The sequence below is a fragment of the Macrotis lagotis genome, chromosome 5 (genome assembly GCF_037893015.1).
Source record: "Macrotis lagotis isolate mMagLag1 chromosome 5, bilby.v1.9.chrom.fasta, whole genome shotgun sequence".
Taxonomy (NCBI): domain Eukaryota; kingdom Metazoa; phylum Chordata; class Mammalia; order Peramelemorphia; family Peramelidae; genus Macrotis; species Macrotis lagotis.
This window is the reverse complement of record NC_133662.1, coordinates 243201193-243222268: the sequence shown is the minus strand read 5'-3', so window position 1 is coordinate 243222268 and position 21076 is coordinate 243201193. Positions and strand designations below refer to the sequence as shown.

The 21076-nt window shown below is 49.9% G+C and overlaps 1 protein-coding gene across 1 annotated transcript in view; it reads left to right on the top strand.

The window, feature by feature from the left end:
• Positions 1-2836: 2836 nt before the first annotated feature.
• Positions 2837-21076, top strand: part of SLC43A2 (solute carrier family 43 member 2) — a 58045-nt gene continuing 39805 nt past the window's right edge. Inside the window, exons 1-4 of the mRNA XM_074189179.1 lie at positions 2837-3013; positions 17333-17537; positions 18795-18850; positions 19797-19873. Of these exons, the coding sequence (XP_074045280.1) occupies positions 2854-3013; positions 17333-17537; positions 18795-18850; positions 19797-19873 (498 nt within the window). The 5' untranslated portion in view covers positions 2837-2853. The remainder of the gene's footprint in view (positions 3014-17332; positions 17538-18794; positions 18851-19796; positions 19874-21076) is intronic.

Below are 21076 nucleotides of genomic sequence, written 5' to 3'. Positions count from 1 at the left end.
TGGTCCAAGGAACAAGATATAACACGCAAATCCACACACACACACATGCACAGACACAGACATGCACACACACACACACACACACACACACACACACACACACACACACACACACCAGTGAAAGGTTGACTGAAGGAAAAAGGTTTCTGCTGACCGATCTAGGGGGAGGATGGCCATGATCATGGATTTAGACCTGGAGGAGGCTCAGAAGTCACCAAGGCTTGGCCAAGATCAAACAAGTGAGGGACAAGGCCAGTCTCTGGACAGGAGCAGCTCCAGGGGCCACCCTCGTCAGCCCCCATTCTCCTCTCCCACTGATCTCCACAGGCAGAATGGGGCAGGGGAGAAGGGCCATGGGGGGAAGGTGGAAGCATTAGCAAAGATGCCGAGCCAGGAATGAGCTTGGCAAGAGAGGCTGAAGAAAGCCTTTGAATGACAGGCTAAGCAACTCAGACTTGAGCCAGGAAGCAGGGAGGAGCTTCTGAAGCTTTCCAGATTTGCAAATATGCCACCCCAACTCTGTCCCTCTGTTACTGTGGAGGATGGTGGGATTAAATACTGAGAATAATGGCTGTTGTTTTGCTGGGTTTGCGAAGAGCTTTGCAGGCTATTGTATTTGATGGGCACACCAACCCTTCGAGGAAGGTGCAGATTTCACCATTTTATTGATGAGACAACTGAGGCTAAGAGATGAAGTAACTTCCCCAGCGTCACAGTCAGCAACTTTCGGAGACTTCCTGACCCCGGCACTGGGACCAGCTGACTAAACTCAGGGCTCCTCTGGTTGAGTAGCTCTAGAATGAGCCTTGGGGTTCCAGAGCACTGGGCTTCCCTCTGCCCCCCTTGTTGCCCCATCTCAGCTCCTGGCTCCCACCCTGGCCCTGGCTCTGGGGAGGATGGGGTCGCTGGTGTGAGATGGGCATCTAGCCAGCAGAGGGAGCACGCTGGCCTTGGGACTGGAGACAAGAAATGGGGGGTGCATGGGGCAGGGAGGGTTCTGAGAGGAAGGAGGGTCCCTGGACAGTGCCCCCCGCGGAGACAATGGGAGGCACTGTGTGATGGGGAGCAGGGCTGGGGGGGCGGCAGCAGGAGGCCCCCACAGCCCTTGTTGAGGCTAGTGAACTGGAGCTGAGCTCAAGGCGGAGCTGTTCCGTCGGGTTCAAGTTCAAGGCTCGGTGCTTGAGCCCCAGAAGCCAGGCTGCTGCCCATCTGGCTTCCGGGAGTGGGCCCACAGCTGCCATCTCCGGCCCAGGCTGCCCCAGCGGGGGCTGCCTCAAACGCCCATCGACCTTGGGCCGGGCCCGAAGGGCAAGAACCCAGCCCTGGGGGGTTGGGGGGCACGGGACAAGTCCTGGAAGAGCCACTAGTCCTGGAGGAGACACCCTTGGGGGGCAGGGGAGCCCAGAGATTCTAGAGAGGACAAGGATGGGGAGACCCGTGTGTGTGTGTGTGTGTGTGTGTGTGTGTGTGTGTCTGTGTCTGTGTGTGCTTGTGTGTCTGTGTGTGTGCATGTGTCTGTGCGTGTGCTTGTGTGTGCATGTGTGTGTGTGTCTGTGTGTGTGTGCTTGTGTGTCTGTGTGTGTGTCTGTGTGTGCGTGTGTGTGTGTCTGTGTGTGTGTGTGTCTGTGTGTGCGTGTGTGTGATGGGGGTGTCAGACAAGGGGGAGGTGACGGGAGCCACACAGGGTGGGCCATGGGGTACTGAGAAAGCATCGCTACAGTTGAAGGACTGGGGTGGGGGGTCCAGGGGAAGGAAGCCCAACCAGCAGGCCAAAAGGACATAGCTGGGGAGGGGGGTCCGGAGGGGGCAGGGTGTGGTCAGAGGGGCCGCCCCGGGACAAAGCGGGGAGTCAGGGCGGCGTAAGGCACAACATAACGGGGGGCCCCGGAGAGGACGCGGCACGTCCGCGGGCGACATAGCGGGGCCGGGGGGCGGTAAGGGGGGGCTGGTGGCCCCCGTGTGGGCGCAGCGGCGGGAGGGGCACGGGGGGGGCCAAGGCCGTCCCGGGGGCGAGCGGATAAGCGGGTGGCGGAGACAAAGCTGGGGCGACATCTGGGGTTCGGCCCGGCCCGAGGCGGTGTGGACGCGGGGAGGGCCCGTTGGGAGCGCAAGGCTGTGAAGGGGGGCGGAGGGCCGTGCCGGGGGCACCTCGGGGCTCGGGCGACAGAAGGGGGTGCGCCAGGGAGGGGCGCGCTCGCGGGACCCCGCTCCGGCCCCCCTCCCTCCTCCCCTCCCCGAGCTCTTGTTTGTCTCTCGGTCCGGCCGGAACCGGCTCCGGCTCGCTGCCGGGCGGGCGGCCGCTGATTGGTCGCCGCCTGTTTCCAGCCCCGTCCGGGCCAATCAGCGCGCGGCAGTGTTTTCCTCTCGGGGTCGGAATAAAAGGGCTGGAATAAAAGGGGGGCAGAAAAGGCTCCGGGCGGGCCCGACGCGCCGGGGCTGGGAGCCGGGTGAGCGCGGGCGCCGCGGGCCGGGGCTCGGGCCGCTCGTGGAGGGCGGGAGCGGGGGGCTCGGCGCGGCAGGACCCGAGGGGGGCGTCGGGGGGGGGGGGGGCGGCGCGGGCGCCTCGCGCCGCCGGCTCGAACCGGCTTCGCTCGTCCCATGCGGGGCTCGCGTGCCCGGAGCGCCTAGCGACCCGCCATCCGCCAATGGGGCCGCGGCTGTGCGGGCCCCCGAGCCAATGGGCGGGCAGGAGGCGGGCCGCCGCGCCGCGCCCGCGCGGACTCGGGCTGGCGGAGCCGCGGCTGCGGAGCCGGCCCGGGGCGGCGGCGCGCAGGTGAGCCCCGCGGCCCCGCCGCTGCCTCCGGCCCCCGCTGACCCCGCGCTGCCCCGCAGGTGCGCCGCATCGTGCCCGCCATGGCCCCCACGCTGGCCACGGCGCACCGCCGGCGCTGGTGGATGGCCTGCACCGCCGTGCTGGAGAACCTGCTCTTCTCCGCCGTGCTCCTGGGCTGGGGCTCGCTGCTCATCATGCTCAAGTCCGAGGGCTTCTACTCCTCCCTCTGCTCGCTGCCAGGTAAGCCCGGGCCGCGGGCCCCCCAGACCCCGCGGGGAGGGCGCTGGGGGCCGAGGCGGGGAGCCCCCGGTGCGGAGTCCGGCGCCTGGCCTCCTGCCCCGTAGTGTGGGGTCCCGGCGCCTCTCCGAGACCAGCGAGCTCGGGTCTGCCCGGGGCCCCCAGGGCAGCTCAGCGCCTTCAGGAAAGAGGGCTGCGGGCATGAGCCCTTAGGACAGGCAAAAGTGGCCGAGCTAGGCCCTGCCCTCGGGAAGCCTCCGCTCCGGGCCCTCAGGGGAAGGTCCAGAAAGGCAAGTTCCCTAAGGGGCTGCTGGGTTTGGAAACTAGCTGACACCATCTGGGTGCTTTGCGGCATCTCCTCCTGAAAGAGAGCATGATGGTACCCCAGGTCCTGATGACTGCTTGTGGATTGGGGACAAGGGGAGGAATTAGACGGGGTTTCTAAGGGCTCTCCCCTTTTGTGCCATCCTGGGACTCAGATACTTGTAGAGTATCTGAGTATCCCTCCAGATCCTATTGCTTGTCCCATTGACAAGTCAATGGATGTCTCCCAGACTCAGTTTCTTCCTCTGTAAAAGGGGGAGAATAAAACAACATGGATGTCTTGTTTGGATCACACCAATACTGATTCAGATTCCAAGATAAGGAAGTGCCTATTTTGCAAAGGTTGGAAATAGCAGGGTTCAAGTCTTACTGGATGACCTTGGGAAAGTCTCTTCCTCTCTGGGACTCCAAACAACTCTCTAAGGCTAAATTACAGTGAAAGTGCTGAGGGTTCCTGGACAGAAGGAGGAGGTCCTGCCTCTAGGAGGTCACTACACTAATGAAACCTCCAGTTCTTTTCCCTTTACTAGCAAAAAAGAATGCCCTTTGACCCAGGCCACATGGAGTGATTGGGAGCTTTAAAAAGAAGACCAACATACCTGGAAGGTCACAACATGCTTTCTTGCTTGTTTGGTTTTTTTTCATCATTTTGACTAAATTGCCATAGTTTGGGGCCTTAGAGTAATAGACTGGAAGGTTCATCCTCATTTTTTGGAGGAGGAAATGGACCACAAGGGGAGGGGAAAGGGACTTAACCAAGACAGTTGGAATGGGAGGCTGGAGACTAGAACCCAGATCTCATGGTCCCTGGTCTGTTCACTTTAGTTAAGGAGGCTATGTTATTTTAAATAACATAGATGGGCATAACACCCCTAGGGCTCTCCAGGAAACTGGGGGAAGTGACTTGCCCAACCAAGTCTCTTCATTTGCAGTGGATGGTGAATTTAGATAAGAGATAATTCATCCCAATCTCCACCACACCCTAGGCAGTCTTAAACTGGTTGTTTTGATGACTACCAGATTGTTCTCCGGAGACCTTCCATACATGCACAACGCAATCCAGTGAGTTTGGACCTCATTTCTTGTGCTGCTGATGTGATCTCAGAGCCCTTAGGAAGGCAGGCAGACTTGCTTCAGGTGTAACCAGCATGCAGCTCTCCCCTCAGCCCCCTTGGAGAGCTAGATTCATGAGGGAAGTCAAGTTTAAGAGACTCTGGGCAGGAGGATTCCTGCTGTGGGGGAGGGACATAAGATACTGGAAGAGGACAGAGGATATCTCTTGTAACCTTTGACCTTTAGCTTCTCAAAAAACATTTCCTAATAGCCTAAGGACTCTTGGCAGGGCTTTGCCCTCATCAGCAGAAATCCTAGGTGATGGGAGAGGCAGACCTTGTTCCCTGGACAGGTGGTTTCTGCTAAGGCTGGGAGATGTTACAAGATTAATTACTACTTTGAAAGAACCAAGTCAGTTGAAAAATTCTCCTCCCTGACTCCTTTCTTTTTCCTTTCCTGACCTGTCATTACTAGATTGGCCACCTCCTTTCTCATTGTGTTGAATCCTAGACCACCAAGGTTTGGGTAGTTTTTGTTGGACATTTTAAAACACTAAATAATCCAGTCATCAAGGCTGTGCTCAGGGCTGGTTGGTTCTCTACCCCACTGAGATCACATAAGTTGGAAGAACCTTTTTAGTGACACTCTAGAATGGAACTTCTTAATCTTTTTTCTGGGTGTCCTGGTCCCCTTTGGCAGCAAAGGACCCTTTCTCAGATTCATGTTCTTAAATGCATAGGATTACAAAAAAAAAAAAACAATTAATGTTGACAAAAGAGTCCCCAAGAATAGGTCTTGGCTAAGAACTGGGCCAATTTGCCTCCATATCATGAAAGTTTTCTGTTTAACTGGGGAACCTCCTTCACTGGAAATTCCAGGAGACCATGAGTTTCTGTAGGCCAGGGACTGATGTATTTGTTTTGTCCCTGGGACTAGTATGTAGTGAGTACAAGGAAATACTTACTGAATTCCATCAGTGGACTTGGAAAGTCCTCTGAAATCCCCAGGCAGGAACTGCTTTTCTGATTTCCCAAGCTGGCATCTTTGGGAGCCCTTTGCTCCCATCTTAATTTTGCTTTTGCTGATTCTGGGGCCTAACCTGTTGATCCAGCATCTTCTTCTGAAAATCCTGCTGAGCCCAAGTGGTTTATCTGGGTTGGCATTCCTTATCAGCACTTCTGGGAGATTGCTCTGACCTGTTGATTTCTGGACCAGAAGTCATGGCAGGCCTCATCTTAGATTTATGGTTAAGATCTTTTGTGGAATAGGTTTAAAGTCTTCAAACTTGGCAGTGATAAAGAGGCAATTAGATGGAGAACTTTAGCTGTCTCTGGAGGATTGGTTTTAAAAGAAAACAGGAATAGAGGAGCCAGTTTACAAGGGGCAAAATGCAAATTGGTCAACTTTTTTTTTGTTTGTTTGTTTGTTTTTCTTTTAAGATCAGTTTGGAGACAGTCAGCCTGAGCCTGTTAAGCCTTTTCTCCTCCTCTGAATGGTCTTCAGAGCCTGGTCAGGCATCCAAGGGTCCAGAGCAAAGGCTGAACTTTGATTTTGTTTTTTACATTCACATTCAAAGGCATCAATGCAGTGGGTACAATGGGTGGAACAGAGGTATTGCTGAAGGGTCAGAGCCCCAGTCCTGGAAGGGAGTCCATCTTGCTCCCAATTTTACCCAGCTAATCAGTGTCTAGGGAGGATTTGAGGTTCGATGGCCCAGGGGTTCATATCCTGGATCTGCCACTTACTTCTTGAGTGACTTTGGTTAAGTCATAAAACTTCCCTGGGCCTCTGATTCTTCATCAGTAAAATGAGGGGGCTGAAATAGATAAAACTAGCATTGTATAAGGCTTTAAGATTTACAAAGGGCTCCACAATTCTTACCTCATTTGATCCTCAGCAGTCCTATAAGGGAGGTGCTGTGATTAGTCCCATTTCACATATGAGGAAACTGAGACTGGATCACACAGTTAGTCCATATCTGAGGTAGAATTGGAACCTGGTCCTTTCTAACTACAGGTCAAGGCCCTATCCTCCCCCCCATATCACCTAGCTACCCTTTCAGGTTCCTTCCACTTTTTTTTTTTTTTTTGGTTTTTGCAAGGCAATGGGGTTAAGGGACTTGCCCAAAGTCATACAGCTAGGTAATTATTAAGTGTCTGAGGCTGGATTTGAACTCAGGTCCTCCTGATTCCAGGGCCTGTGCTCTATCCACTTGTGTCACCTCCCCAGTCCCTTCCACTTTGAACTATATAACCCCCTTTTTCCTGGAACTTGAGGCTGAAGAATGCCTCCAGCTTTCAGCTGAGAGGGATAAAAGTAGAATCTGAGAATCCATGTTTCTGGTGTCATGGTCTCCATCAGACACCAGACTCCCTGGTGGCTCCAATTCCCTTTGCTCTGATGTAGCCTTGGCAGAACACTACCATGGGACCTTGGCCAGGGACAATGATGTTTCCACACCGATTTGTCCTTTCTCCTGCATTGGAGCCCAGGACTTCTTCTTTTTCCCAGTCTCTTGTACTCTAGGACCTGGTCTTTTGGGGTACAGTTTGAGGAGGCCCATGGTTCTCCAAGGCAGAAGAAGGGGAGGGGGTGTGATTTCAGTTACCTCAAGCGTAAAGGAATGGTGAAATGGACAGTCTCAGTTCCTAAACTGGGAAGACCTCTAGGAGTGCATACAGGGAACTAGGAAAACAATTTATGCAAAAACACCAACATCACAGAGAAAAGCAACTGAGGACCCTAAGCAGTAGGATGACCACCTGTGATCCCAGAGGACTAAAGGGAAGGTCCCCTCTCCCAACCCCACTGAGCAAGGATAGATCTGAATGGCACCATGAGACCCAGGCTGGGAGGCCAGGCTCATGGGGAAACTGAATGTATTTAAAAGTAGTTTTTTCCCTTTTTTTTAAAGGTTTTATTTATCTTGAGTTTTACAATTTTCCTCCCCTAATCTTACTAGTTTTACCTTTTTAATTGTTCAATTGGGATGGGAGGGTGGGAGAGTGGGAGAAATAAGGGTTTGTCCATTGAATCTAAATCTGTGATCCTATGAGTTTCTCCTCTTTCATTTTCAGTCCTAAATATTCTGGGGAGGGGTGATGTGTGGAGGGGAGAGGGCCTGTGATCTGGTTGGCTTAGGAAACTCCTAGAAGGAAGCTCCATCTCCCCAGCATCTTCCCCTGCTCTCCAGATCAGAGTGTTAAGGAACCTCTGCCTGGGAGGCTGAGAATGAAGCATCTTGCCTAGGTGGCAGGCACATCTGAGGTTGGCCTGGCTGAGGCCAGCTTGCTCTAAGCTGCCTCTCTGGCAGAGATGCCATTAATCCCGTTGCTTCTCTATAAATGGAGAAACTGAAGATGCTAAGAGGTGCCTAAGTCATAGAGCTGGGGCTCAAACCCACCTCCTCTGAGCCCTAGAGTCTAGTGATCTGGGGGGTGGGCTGGGGGTGGAGAGGCAGAAAGAGAAAGACAAAGAAATAGGATGCACAAGAGAGAGAGAAGGAGATAGAGGGAGGAAGAGAGAAAGGGAGCAGTAAGGAAGGGAGAGGAGAGAGGAGGAGGAGGGAGAAAGGGAGAGGAGAAACAGAAGGGGGGTAAAGAGAAAGACAGAAGTGGGAGGAGTGGGAGGGAGAGAGAGAGAGAACAGAGAGAAACAGAAAGAAGGAGGGAGGAGAGAAAGAGAACAGAGACAGAGACAGAGAGAAAGAAGAGACCAGAAGAGAGATGGGGGGCAGAGAGAGAGGAAATGAAGGAGAGAGAAAGAATGGAGATATGAGACAGAGAGGAGGAGGAAGGGAGAGAGAGAAGACAATGAGGAGGGAGGGAGGGAAAGAGAGTCAGGAAGAGTGAGAGAAAGGAGGGAGGGGGAGAGAGACTGAGGAGAAAACAGAGACAGAGACAGAGAAGAAGAAAGATAGGAGGGAGGGAGAGAGAAAGAGAGAGTGAAGAGAGGACAGAGATAGAGACAGAGAAAGAGATCAGAGAGTGTGTGAGAGAGAGGAGAGAGAGAGACAGACATGGAGAGAGGGAAAAGAGACAGAAACAGAGACAGAAGAGGGAGGGAGGGAAAGGAGAGAGGTTTTGCTGTCCTTCTGTGTATTAGGCTATCTGAGAGGGCCAAGGCTGCCTAGGACATGACAAGCATTGACATGCTGCAGGAAACTTGTGCCCCGCCTGTCCAGGGGCCCTCCTTCTTCCCCCTTCTTCACCCCCCCTCCTCCCCCCCACCCCCCACCTGGCTATGTAGTTGGCCCGAGGTGGCAGCTCCCCTGCACTCTGGGGCACCCGAATGACTCCCTGCTCCATCACCTTCCCTGTCCCCGAGCCCAGGGGTTTCTCTCTCCCCTTCTCCCTTTGCTGGCAGATGGAGTTGGAGAGTTGGTACTCTGCTGCTTTGGGGCACTCCTATTTTATGATCCTAGGCCAGAGGTTCAGAACTCCCGGCTGTCCAGCCTTTCACTTTTGCTGGGGTTTACGTGGCCCTGTGTCACCTGTTTTATCTTTTTATTTTATGGGCAGGAAGAGGTTGTGGAGGGGGAGAGAACACCAGAAGCAGCTGCCAGGACTGCTGAGTCTGCTTCTTGGGTGATTTCATTAGAGCCAACCCAGCCTGGCCACTCTTGGGCATCTGGGGAACCTTCAGGCCTTTTCTTCCCCGAAGGCTTTTTGATGAACAAAATAAAATACCTAGGTTTTTTTTTTATGTCATACATGTAGAATCATGCTAAAAATAGATCCACGTTAGTTATGATCTGAGAGAAGAATCAAATCAAAATGGAGGAAAAAAATAGAAAAAATATAATACCTAAGACAACTTTTAAAAAACTGAAGATAGTAAGCTTTGGTCTGCATTTAAACTCCATAGTTCCTTCTCTGGTTGTGGATGGTTTTTTCCCATCACAAGTCTTCTAGAATTGTCTTTGATTATTGTGCTGCTGAAACAAACAAGTGCATCATAACTGATCATCACCCAGGGTTGCTCTTCCTGTGTCCAATGTTCTGGTTCTGCTCACTTCACTCAGCATCAGTTCATGTAAGTCCTTCCAGGCTTTTCTGAAGTCCCATCCGCATGATAAAATACCTAGTCTTTCAAAAGAAAACATGTTCACAGACCCAGTTAAGAACTCCTTTCTTAGGTATCTGAGACACAATCAGGGAAGTGACTTGACCTGGGTCACACAGACAGAAGCTAAGACCTCTGCCTCTCTCATTCTCACAACAGCCTCTACCTCTCTTTTCTTCAAAGAGGACTCCAAGGTCAGAGTGGGCCTGGCTGTCATCATGTCAGGTGTGTTCTGTTCTGTGAGCCCCTGGCCTCCTGTTCTGCTTCTATCCCAGAACCCCAGACTGGGAAACTAAGCCTTGGACAGCCAACTATGTGGCTGCTCCCTGGACCGAGGGGTGAGTTCCCCATCCCTGTGATAGAACCAGCTGCAAAAAAAAAAAAAATGAGGTGGGCACATTGCCCAGAGTGAGATCTGCCACCCTTCTGGACAAATGACATCTCCTTATTACCCAGCATTCCCTCGGCAACTGTCTTTCCCCCTTCCCCTCTCTGCCTGTCTTCACTCTTCATGATCCAGTCAGTCCCCCTCCCCCATCAGCTGGCTTCCCCTTGTTTTTCATGTCCCAGAAAGATCGTGTCTGGTTAATGTTGGTTCTCAGGGACCTTGGGGATGGCCTTGTGACATCCCCCTTCATGCTGAGCAGTATTAAGGCATTGGCCCCAAACAGTGTGGATGTTTACAGCAATTTGTCAGTCCTTGCTCTGAGACAAGACAAGGTGTGTGTATGGGGTGGGGGGGGTTGTAGTCACACACAGCTATGTGAGAGTGGTGAGGCCCAGTTTGACTGTGGGATCACCCTTGATTTCTCTGGTCTGTCTTCTAAAGTCTCCTGTTTGTTCGGTGTCTGAGACTGACCTCTCCCCCATATCTCCTTTGGTGAACTGGGATGTTTCCTGTTGCCGGATAGGATGGACAGAGGATTTCAGAGAAGGGCAGGAGAGCCTGGCGGTGGGTGGGTTATCCAGGTTGAGCCCAGCCAGCAGTGTATTCTCTGGCATCCCATGGGGAAGCCAGGCTAGGGGCTGAATTGCTAATCAAAGAGCCTCTTTTGTTCTAAGGACTTCCCAAGTTTAGTAAGGTCAGAAATAAGTCCCAGAGGACCCACACTGTTTTGGCATTGGTTTTTCATTTGGTGAAATTCAGGGAAAAACTGTTGTTAGTCCAGAGAAGCTCTGTGGATGACTTGGGAGTTGGGTCCTTGGTTAATTTAGGGTAGGAAGGGGCCTTAGGGTCAAACCCCCTTAATTTCCATTCCAATGGAAGCACCTTGAGTTCAGACACCAGTACTTAATGCCTACACTTGTCCTAGATTAACCTGATTTGCCTAAAGTTATTCAGCTGATCCATGTCCAAGGCAGGGTTTTAGCCCGGGTTTCCAAGGCCAAGTTTCATGCTCTGTTCATAATACCCAGCTGCCTGGGTTAGTATTGCTCCTTAAAACTAAGTGATCCTGGACAAGTCACTTACTCTCTAAGCCTCAGTTTCCCTCATCTGTAAAGTAGGAATTATAACAGCCCCTAGTACACAGGGTTCAGTGAGGATCAGGTGAAATAACATCTGTCATGGGTCTTGTAGACCTTGGAGCACCCCATAAATGGGAGTGAACCTTCAGCATCGCTCCATTTCCAAGATGTCGATGGCTGTTGCATCTGGCACAGACGTGCTTTCTTTGACTCTGTTGTGGTGAAGTTCATTTGAACAGAGCATTGTATTGTTTCCTCCTCCCCTCCTCTGGGACGGCGGGTAAACAGCCCCGTTTCTGCTCTTCCCTCGCCCTTGTTCTACCAGTTTTCTCTGCTCCTTCTGTTTCCCCTTTCCTGGAATGGGGCAATCAGTGGCTCCCACAAGGAAAGGCTTCACTGGTTGGGTGGCCCCTGGGTGGCCATCTGAGCTGGGGTGCCGGATCCGTGCTCTACTGGCAGTGAGAAGACAGAGGGGTGGTACATCCTGTGACCTTTTTGTGGCTTTCCGGTAACTCAGACAAGGAGCCCCAGGTGGGGTAGCAGAGTGGGCGGGGTGCTGTTGGAACATTCTTCTGGGTTATTTATGATGATCTTACCTTGATTGCTCCAAAAAAGGGAGTAGATTTCCAAGCATGTGATAACACTCCCTGCTTCTCTTGTGGTTCAACCCCAGCAGGTGAACCCCCACCCCTTCCAGTGTCTCCCATCTTCTGGTGGATTAGAGGTGAATTGACTTGCCCAAGGTCACATAATTAGCCTGTGTGTTGAACTCAGGTTCTCTGCTTTGAGACCTGGTGTTCTTCTCCTGATACCTCTGAACAACATCCTAACAATTAGTGAAATGAACAACTTTGGGAATTAATTGGCAGCTTTCTGACTTCCCGTAGGCCTGAAAGGGAGGTCGCCATACCCAGACAAGAATTCCCTCTTCAGCATACCCTGCAGATAACATCCTGAAATCTGAGGCAGCTGAGTGGTACAGTGGTTATTAGAGTGCTGGGCCTTGAGTTCAAAGGCTGCTTCGAGCTGTGAGACCCTGCCCAAGTCACCAGACCTCTTTCTGGACTTTAATCTCTTCTTATATAATAGAGCTTGGCCTCACTGGCCTCTGAGATCCTGATTAGCTCCCAATTCCATGATCCTTTGACTGAAGACCTCCACTGGCAAAGAACCTGCCAGCTACTCCCCAAGACTACTTTCTAGTTGAGGGAAGTATGAGGAGATAGTAGGAAGAGGACTGGATGAGTCAGAGGAATGGGTTCAAATCCTGCCCCTGACACTTGTCTCTGGGACCCTGGGCACTCATGGCCTTACCCTACGTTCATTTTCTGCATCTGTGGCATGAGGGATGGAGCCTGGGAGCCAGCACAGACGCCCCTACAGAACTAGATTCAGGGGCATTGAGTGATGGGTCTGAGGTGACACAAGAAGTAAGCTGTTAGGAATGGAAATATGTCTTCATCCATCACTCCTGGAGCCCAAGTAGAATGAATTGACTCTCACTTGTAGCTTGCTAGTGACAGAAGTGCTTGAACACAGTGATTGATTGTATTCCCAAGTCCTCAGGCAGCAGATTTGGGAGGTCTTTCACCAGGCTAGCCCCCCTTCTCCTGTGGGAGCCCTCCACCTGCCAGTGCCCTTGCCTAGCCATGGCTTGCTAAGCACTAATAGACCTGTCTGAGAAGGGGGCAGGGACAGCCCACTCTGGTCCCCCTTTGCCCTCCACCTAGTGATTAGCATCTCTGGCTCTCCCTCTTTCCCTCATCACCCACCACCTGGTTAGTACAACAGAGTCTGAGTCTTAGGATGCTATCTGGAGGGATCCAATACCCACCAAGCCAACCCTTGGCATTGTTGCAGTCAGCCCTGTCTGGACAGGAAGGAGAGGTGGGCTTCTCGGCCTTTTCTGCCTTCTGTTCTCATGGCTCTGCCTCTTTTGACTGGGGGAGATAAAAAGGAAGGAGAGTGTTGAGGGGAGAGAGAGAGAGAGAGAGAGAGAGAGAGAGAGAGGCAGTGACAGTGACAGAGGAAGAGAGAGAGACAGAGATGAAGAGAGTACAAATCATGGCTTGTGCTAACTGGGAGGGACCTTCAAGATATTCTTGACTTCAGCAGGAAGGAGCCTCCTGGGTCATCTAAGGAAACAAGGCTTCAGAAAGGTTCAGGGATTCTGCCCAAGATCACATGGAGTAAATGACAAGAGGCAGCATGTCTGTTACCAGCAATGAGTCCGCCCCCTCCCGTCCCCTTCCCCCATTTAGTTTCTTGTTTTGACAGCACCTGCTTATCCTTGGAGGGAGGAGATCTTCCCCTCCTCCAGCCCTGAGAGCCCTCCCTAGTAATAAGGAATGAGAAAGGAGGATCCAGAGGAGCCAAGAACACTTTGTTCAAGCCTCTCAGGAGAGGTGTGAGGAAGGGGTCTGCCTCAATCCCCTGCCCTCCCGGGACACACTTAGGAACTAGTAGGAAGGCCAAGTTTTGCTTGATAGATAACAAAGGATGCATCTCCATGTAAAGCTCCTAAAACTCCAGTCTCAGAACTGGAAAGGGGCTTCAGAAGCCTCTGACAGCCCAGGAGTGGGAAGGGACTTAGCCAAGGTCCTGGAGCTCTTCTGTCTCTTCACCACTGCCCAGCTAACCTGGCAGAGGCCTAGTCAACACAGGGACTAAAATCAGCGCCTGCTTCCTTCCTGTCAGTGCCAACAAGATTGTCTTGGCACACAGGAAGAGCTCTGACTTTTAAAAAGAAATTCTGTCATAATAGATTAGAGCAGGAGTTCATATCCTGGGGTCTGTGGATAGATTGGGGGGGGTGAATTGTTTGTCTTTCTTAATTTTCCTATCTATTTCAATATAGTTTCCTTTGTAATCTTATATTTTTTATACATTTAAAAACATCATTCTGAGAAGGTATCCTGTTCTGTTTGTGATCTGGGTTCTTATACCCAAGGGTTCTTATACCCAAGACCCTTTTGGGGATTTGCAATGTCAAAACTATTTTTCATAAGAATTATAAAGCATTTAAATTTCCAAAAGAAAAATATCATTAGTTATTAGTTCCATAAACACTCTTGGGCTGGGGGTAGGGAACACCTCTATAATGTTTAAGAGTATATTCAAAGGGATCCTGAGACCAAAGAGTTCGAGAACCTCTGACCTAGAGGATAGTCAGCCAAGGCCGAGTCTGAAATGGCCTACGAAGTCTAGACTGGATGTGACCATTTTGGAGAGCCATGGGGCCCAGCTGGTTCAACCACCAGTCAGGACAAGGCTTCTTTCTTGGAAAACCAGAGAAAGGAAGAGAACTTTGGTTTATTTGCATTAGCCCTGATACTGGCTAGATGTCTTTAGCTCTGGGAATTCAATCTGTTTCAAGTCCTCCCCAGCGCTTTCCTCAAACAACATGCCCTATTTTCTTTCTTCTCTGTCTGGCATCAGCCAGAGCTGGGCTGGTTCTTCTCTATCTCCTTCATTTGTTTACCTTAATCAGTTTGCATCTCTTACTCATATGTAGTCCCAGATATCATGGCTGGACCTGTCACTAGGCCAGTATCTTGCCTTATGCCCCATACCAGTATTGTCTAATTGGCAGATCCGGGACTCACCTCCTCTTTCCATGCTTGCAGCTTCTGTTCAGGCATCTCTTAGCAGGGATCTTTTGAGGCTCCAGTTTTTGAATGTCTGGTCCTCACACCTGCGGCAGCTCAAAGTAGCTTTAGTTAAAGAGACCTTTTCCCTGCCTCATCATTGAACCAGATGTGAGGCTTAAAACTCCACTCTTGGCAGAGGAGACAGATGCAAGATGCAAAATCCAACAGGAATCTGTTTTTTTTCCCTGGCTGGCTCAGTGTTCCAAAGGCTTTCTTCTCTTTTCTCTCTCCTCTTCCTGTTAGGAGACCTTTTTTTGCAGGATAATGGGGTTAAGTGACTTGCCCAAGGTCACACAGATAGGTAGTTATTGAGCATCTGAGACTGAATTTGAATTCAGGGCCAGTGTTCTATCTACTACCTAGCAGCCCCAAGGAGAATAGATTTTCAAGGACATAGGACAAGCCAGCGTAGCAAAAAAGAGAATCATGGCACATCTTTAAAAACAACAACCATAAAACCAAAAGCACATTTAGAGAAGAGAACAGAAGACTGAGAGATGCCCAGACAAGTAGGAGAGCTTGGAAAGCTACAGGGTGACTGTGTATACTTAGAAAGAAGAGGGGCAGGGGGCAGCTAGGTGGCGAAGTAGATAGCACATTGGCCCTGGAGTCAGGAGGACCTGAGTTCAAATACATCCAGACACTTGATAATTACCTAGCTGTGTGACCTTGGGCAAGTCACATGATCCCCATATCTTTGCCAAAAAAAAGAAAAGAAAAGAAAAGCAACTGAGCACAGTAAAATCTTAGACTTCATGTATAGTGCTCTTTTTCTGTCATACTAGGCCTAGGGCAAGGCCCACTCCATTTTGCTGTTTAAATTTAGGATGAAAGATGAAAAAGAAAGTGAGTTTACTACCCCAGGCTAATCAATCAGAGGGCCTAGCCTGGGTTTTTTTTTTTTTAGGTTTTTTTTTGCAAGGCAAACAGGGTTAAGTGGCTTGCCCAAGGCCACACAGCTAGGTAATTATTAAGTGTCTGAGACTGGATTTGAACCCAGGTACTCCTGACTCTAAAGGCTGGTGCTCTATCCACTACGCCACCTAGTTGCCCCCCTAGCCTGGGTTTTATGGGATTAGTCAGCACCTTGAAATCTCATTCTGGTTAAGGAGTTCATCTGTTCACCTTAGGACTCTTCCCTTTTCTCTTGCATCTCTATTTCTGGGCCTTGGTGCCTTTGATCTATGGAGGTGGCAGTCCAGGACTGTGATTGCATCATTGGAGTGGCCAACACCTCCAGCTCCAAAGTACCTGAACTGTGACCAGGTGTGTCTAAATAGGGACAGATCAGGCAACTGAGACCAAGATTCTCACTGAAGGCCACGAAGTCAGAACTTCCTTTCCCTTCCATAAAAAACGGGGGGGTGGGCGGTACTTGGGAAGGGGAATTCCGACACAAAGTACAAGATGCTCCTTTTGGTTACAGCCCAGTCATGACATGCATGGAGTGAAGAGAGGCGTGGCATAGCTGAAAGAATCCCAAGGAGGTTGGCAGCCAAGTGCCAACCCTAGTTCTGAGATTCAGCCAGACGGGGAACTGAGAACAATAGACTGGCCCTTTTAGAAACTATCCTCCCTTTTAGGAATGTGGGCTCTGGGCAAAACCTGCCCCCCCATCCCTCCCTTCACTTCCTACCCCATCCCTCCTTCACCTTTTCATCCCCCAAGTCATTTCGAGCTTTGCTTCCTACATTGATCTCTGGTTTGTGGGGGCAGTAGTGGCTAGAATTCCCCAAACTTCATCCAAAGCCTGGCCTTGTAGCAGCTGATCTGTGGTTTATTTTGGGGTGGGTCATTAACCTTGGTCTATTAACTATCTTACAGGAATAGAGTTGAAGGCAATGAGATAAGAGCCCTTTTGACTTGGGATCGATCTTGTCTTTTTGACCTGGTTTGGTCAGTTCTAATCTAGACTGGGCTAAACTGAGCTGACCTGCTGTCTCCCTTGGTGCTGTGACTGGAGGAGGGACTGGGGCCCTATTTGGTGCTGGGGTCCAAGGACTCTGCCAAGGCTGGGATTGGGAAACCTGTCAGGCTAGGTAATTCCAGGAGTTCTGGGCCAAACTTGTTGACTAGGGCCTGTCCTCAAGTGAATTTCCCCATTTGGAGAGATAGTAATGACTCCTGAGTGTTGGGATTTGGAGGAAGGAGGCTCTGGAGACCAGCCAGAATAGCTCCAGCCCCAGGTAGGCAATGAGACCACAAGAAGGAAGAATTTATTAGACTCTTCCTGTATGCAAAGTCCCACCCTAAGCATTGAGGATATGAAGAAAACAGGAAGACAGGCCCCATCCCCAGTTTATGATAAAAAAAAGAAAATTAAAAATGAATTCTTTATGGTTATATGGAAGGTGTCAGATGCCACTTTTGAAATGTCAGTTCCATGGATAAAATCATAGCAGTTTCTGATGTTGAACCATTTGACAGAGCTGAGGACTTTGGTAGGACAAACTTTCCTTTCTGGGTCCTCAGTATTGTGGCTGCATAGTGGAGCCAGGCTACATCTCAGCATGTGGCTCCCAATTCTATGCTAGAAACCTGGCTATGCCCCCATGTCAAGATCATAATTGTGAAGGGAGGGAAATGGTGCCCATCTCAGCAAGGCCAGCCCAGCCTATCTGCCCTCTGGGTGGCAGTGGATGGACATGGCTGGCCCCTTCTCTATTAGACATGCTTCCCCAATGCCTTGCCTCCCTTCATAAGGAATAGGGCCCTACCGAGCCACCATCATTGTGTTTGGGTGTTTTTCTTTTCAATCTTTCAGAGAACACCACCAACAGCTCCAACCAGGCACAGGATTCAGAGCAGGAAGAGGTGAGCTGGATGAATAACTGGCTCAGCTGTAAGGCCCAGGATGAAATGCTCAACTTGGCTTTTACCGTGGGCTCTTTCCTGCTTAGTGCCATCACTCTGCCCCTGGGCATCATCATGGACAAATATGGACCTCGCAAGTTGCGTTTGCTTGGCAGGTTAGTATTAAAGACCTCTGAATGGAGACCATCCAGGAATCCTAAACCAGCTTTCTAGCTATGGGGCTGACCTCCCTACCTTGGGTTTCAGTGGTCCCCTTTGTGAAACTTGCTGGGAAAAGCCCATTGGTGGTAATGGGAGGGTGCCCATATCTTAAGGGTTATCTCAGTCAAGTACTTTGTTGAATCCTTGTAATGGGTGTCCAAACCATGGGCTAAGTAACTTAAAGGAAGAACAGAGGTGAGATAGAGGAGAGTGGACATCATGCCTGCCTTCAAGGAAGAAGGAGTCCAGGTTTGAACCCTACCTCCTACCTGAGTAACCACGAACAAATGGCTTCACTCCCTGAGCCTCTGTTTCCTTATCTGTAAAACAAGGGAAGTGAGAAGAGGTTTGGACTAGGTGACCTTTAGGGTCATTTCTAGTTGGGGATGATCTTCTAAGTTGATGAAGTCCTAATGCTTCCCTTTGGGGCTTCCCAACCAGAATTATCAGACACTGCATGAGGACCCTTCATTTCCTTTGGAAATTCTTGCTAGAAAGGACTGTGGACCAAATGAAATCAAGAGCTAGAGCATTTCTTGAATAATATCTGAAATGTAAATTATGTTTTAGTCTGGTGTTAAATCGTAGCACATCAGTTTAGCAGAACCCAGTTGTTTCATATAAAATTCTACTTTTGGTTCTCTGTACATCTAGAGGTTCATGTTTCCTGATCATTCAGTTTATGATAAAAAAAAGAAAATTAAAAATGAATTCTTTATGGTATCTGTATACTTTTTACATCTATCGTAGCTCATTGATGAGAATAATAAAGACTCAAATTTATTCAGGGAGTCCCAAAAGTCAAAAGCTTGAAACTGCACCAAGATTTTGGGGAATTGCTGTCTTTATATCCTCTTCACAACAGTCCTCTGAGGCAGGCCCTACAAGTGTGATAAACTATTGTTTTTCAGATGCGAAAAGGGAGAATCAGAGAACTAAATGAATTTTCCCAGGGTTACCCCACTAGTGGACATCAGCGTCTTCTTGTCCCACTTTTTTGTTCTGCCATCACATCACTTCCAGATTAGAGGGAGCTGAGGGGACCGATGGGATGGGGTGTCTCCAGTGCCTCTGAAACCGGTGTAACATTCAGTGGCTATGGGGAGGAAGCCCATGTTGTGATCTTTCCCACTGCCTCTATTCAATGCCCCCTTGCCTCCAGCCTAGAAGGGTCTTGATGGCAGTGACTGATGGTTCCTATTTGTTTTCAGTGCCTGCTTTTCTGTTTCCTGCTTGATGATCGCCTATGGAGCCAGTAACCCAGACTGTGAGTATTCCGGGCAAGAGGGAGAACCCGGGTATGTGTCCTGGCACACTGTCACCATACTGATGCTTGGGAGGGACTTGAGGCTCAGTGGATGGAGATGATAGAAATTTCCCCTATTGATTATTCCATGAAGCCAGCTGGGCAGAAAAAACAACTCAGGAAAACCCTAGGGAAGTTATTTAACCTTATTGGCATTGCTCAATCCATCCTGGCATTGACCACCCTTGGGATGCTAGGTAGAGAATGGAATCAGCACAGCTGCAGCAGGGACAGAGTTCTTGTAGCACTCCAGGGTCAGTCCTCCAGAGAGAATCCAGAGGTGCCCTGAGGTCACTGGTCTACCCTCCTGTGGAGGAGCTGATGCCTCTTAAAATCACATGCTCCTCCTCCGAAGGGACACACAGACACAATGCAACAACCCTTGCCTTCAAGGAACATATATTCTCCATGGGGAGAGATTCAGTCAATAGACATTTTTTACAATATTACCTAGTGACCCAGCTGTAAGATCAGCGCCTGCCCTCCAGGGGCTTCTCTTCTACCCAAGAGAGACCACATCTCACCTGTAGGTCTGTAGACCTAGGACAGCTGCATCCTTAAGACAGATCTTTGACTGGAGGCCTAAAGGGGCAAGGCAGATTCCAAACTTCTCCAGACTCTGGCTTAGAGTTGAGGGCACAGCTATTTCTGTTTGAGTTGAAGGAATGCCACTTTCACTTCTGAGAAACTGCTAAGGGAGAAAAAGAGAGGAAGCCGTGTTCTGAGAAGAGATTCCAGGTGTTCCCTTTTTCCACTCTCTCTCAATTATATTAACTGCTTGAATGTCAAAGAAGGAATGGAAAATGGAGGGCAGTCTGGGCTTCCTCCCTTCACATAGACAGACCGTGGTCAGCGGCTCAGACTTGACTCCTCTCTCTCCAATAAATATTCTCACTTCCCTCCACAGCTCTCTCTGTACTCATCTTCATCTCCTTGTCTCTGAATGGTTTTGGCGGGATGTGCATGACCTTCACATCACTGACAGTAAGATTGTTTTTGTTTGTTCTTCACCTCTTGATTGCCTAGTATCCCTTCTCTATGAAAAACCCTCCCCTCTAGCAAAATAATGAAAAGAAAAAGAGGGAGAGGTGTTTCAGCAAAACTCCCTGGCACATTGGCAGGGTCTGCCTGTTCTGTAGCCACACACCTTGCCAGGGAAGGAAGGCATATTTTCTTATCAGTCTGGGTCTGAATTTGGTCATCATAATTATCCAGAATGCATTTGTGTTGACATTATTGCAGTCATGTGCATTGCTCTACTTTGCATCAGTTCTCTTAAGTCTTTCAAAGCTTCTCTGTACTCATCCTAGTCATAGTTTGTTTTAGATAGCTTGGCAATATCCCCTTCATTTCCCTACCAATTGTATTTCGCCATTCACTCATCGATGGGCACCTGCTTTGTTTCCACTTGTCGGATCCTTGTTTCCATCGTCCCCTCCTTGATGGTCCTGATAATCTTGCTGAAAGGACCTCATGAGAATGTGTCATGGCTAGACATTGGACTGTCTGCGGACACAGAGTTGGAAAGATCTGGGTGTGAGGTTGATCTTAGACACTTACAAACTGGGTAAAATGAAAAATTGAAAAATCACTCACCTTCTGGGGCCCTCACTTTCCTCAGTCATAAAATGGAGGTTGGATTTCCAGTGCTGCATCTGTCTATGACTTGTGAAAAAAAAACTAGTAGGAAGTTGGCATGGAGGACATCTCTCCTGCTAAGGGAGGAATTTGTATCTCAACAGAAGATTATGTCTATAGTCACCTAGACCCAGGGAGGTAGAGTAGAAAGAAGTCTGGGTTTGGAATCTAAGGACCTTGGTTCAAATCCTAGCTCTGCCATTTATTGCCTTATGACCCCCTTTGCTGTGCCTCATTTTACTCTTCTATAACATGAGGGTATTGGATGAGATGCTCTCTGAAGTTCTTGTCAGCTTGAAACCAAGTTCCAAGTGACTTGGCTTGTCCTTGGCTCAAGAGTTGTCAGAGGGGTGGCTAGGTGATGCAGTGGATAGAGCACCAGCCCTGGAGTCAGGAGTACCTGAGTTCAAATCTGGTTTCAGACACCTAATAATTACCTGGTTGTGTGGCCTTGGACAAGTCACTTAACCCTACTGCCTTGCCAAAAAAAAAAGGGTTGTCAGAGAAGGTCTGCATCTTTTTTTTGTTTCTAAGGTTTTTTTTTTTTTT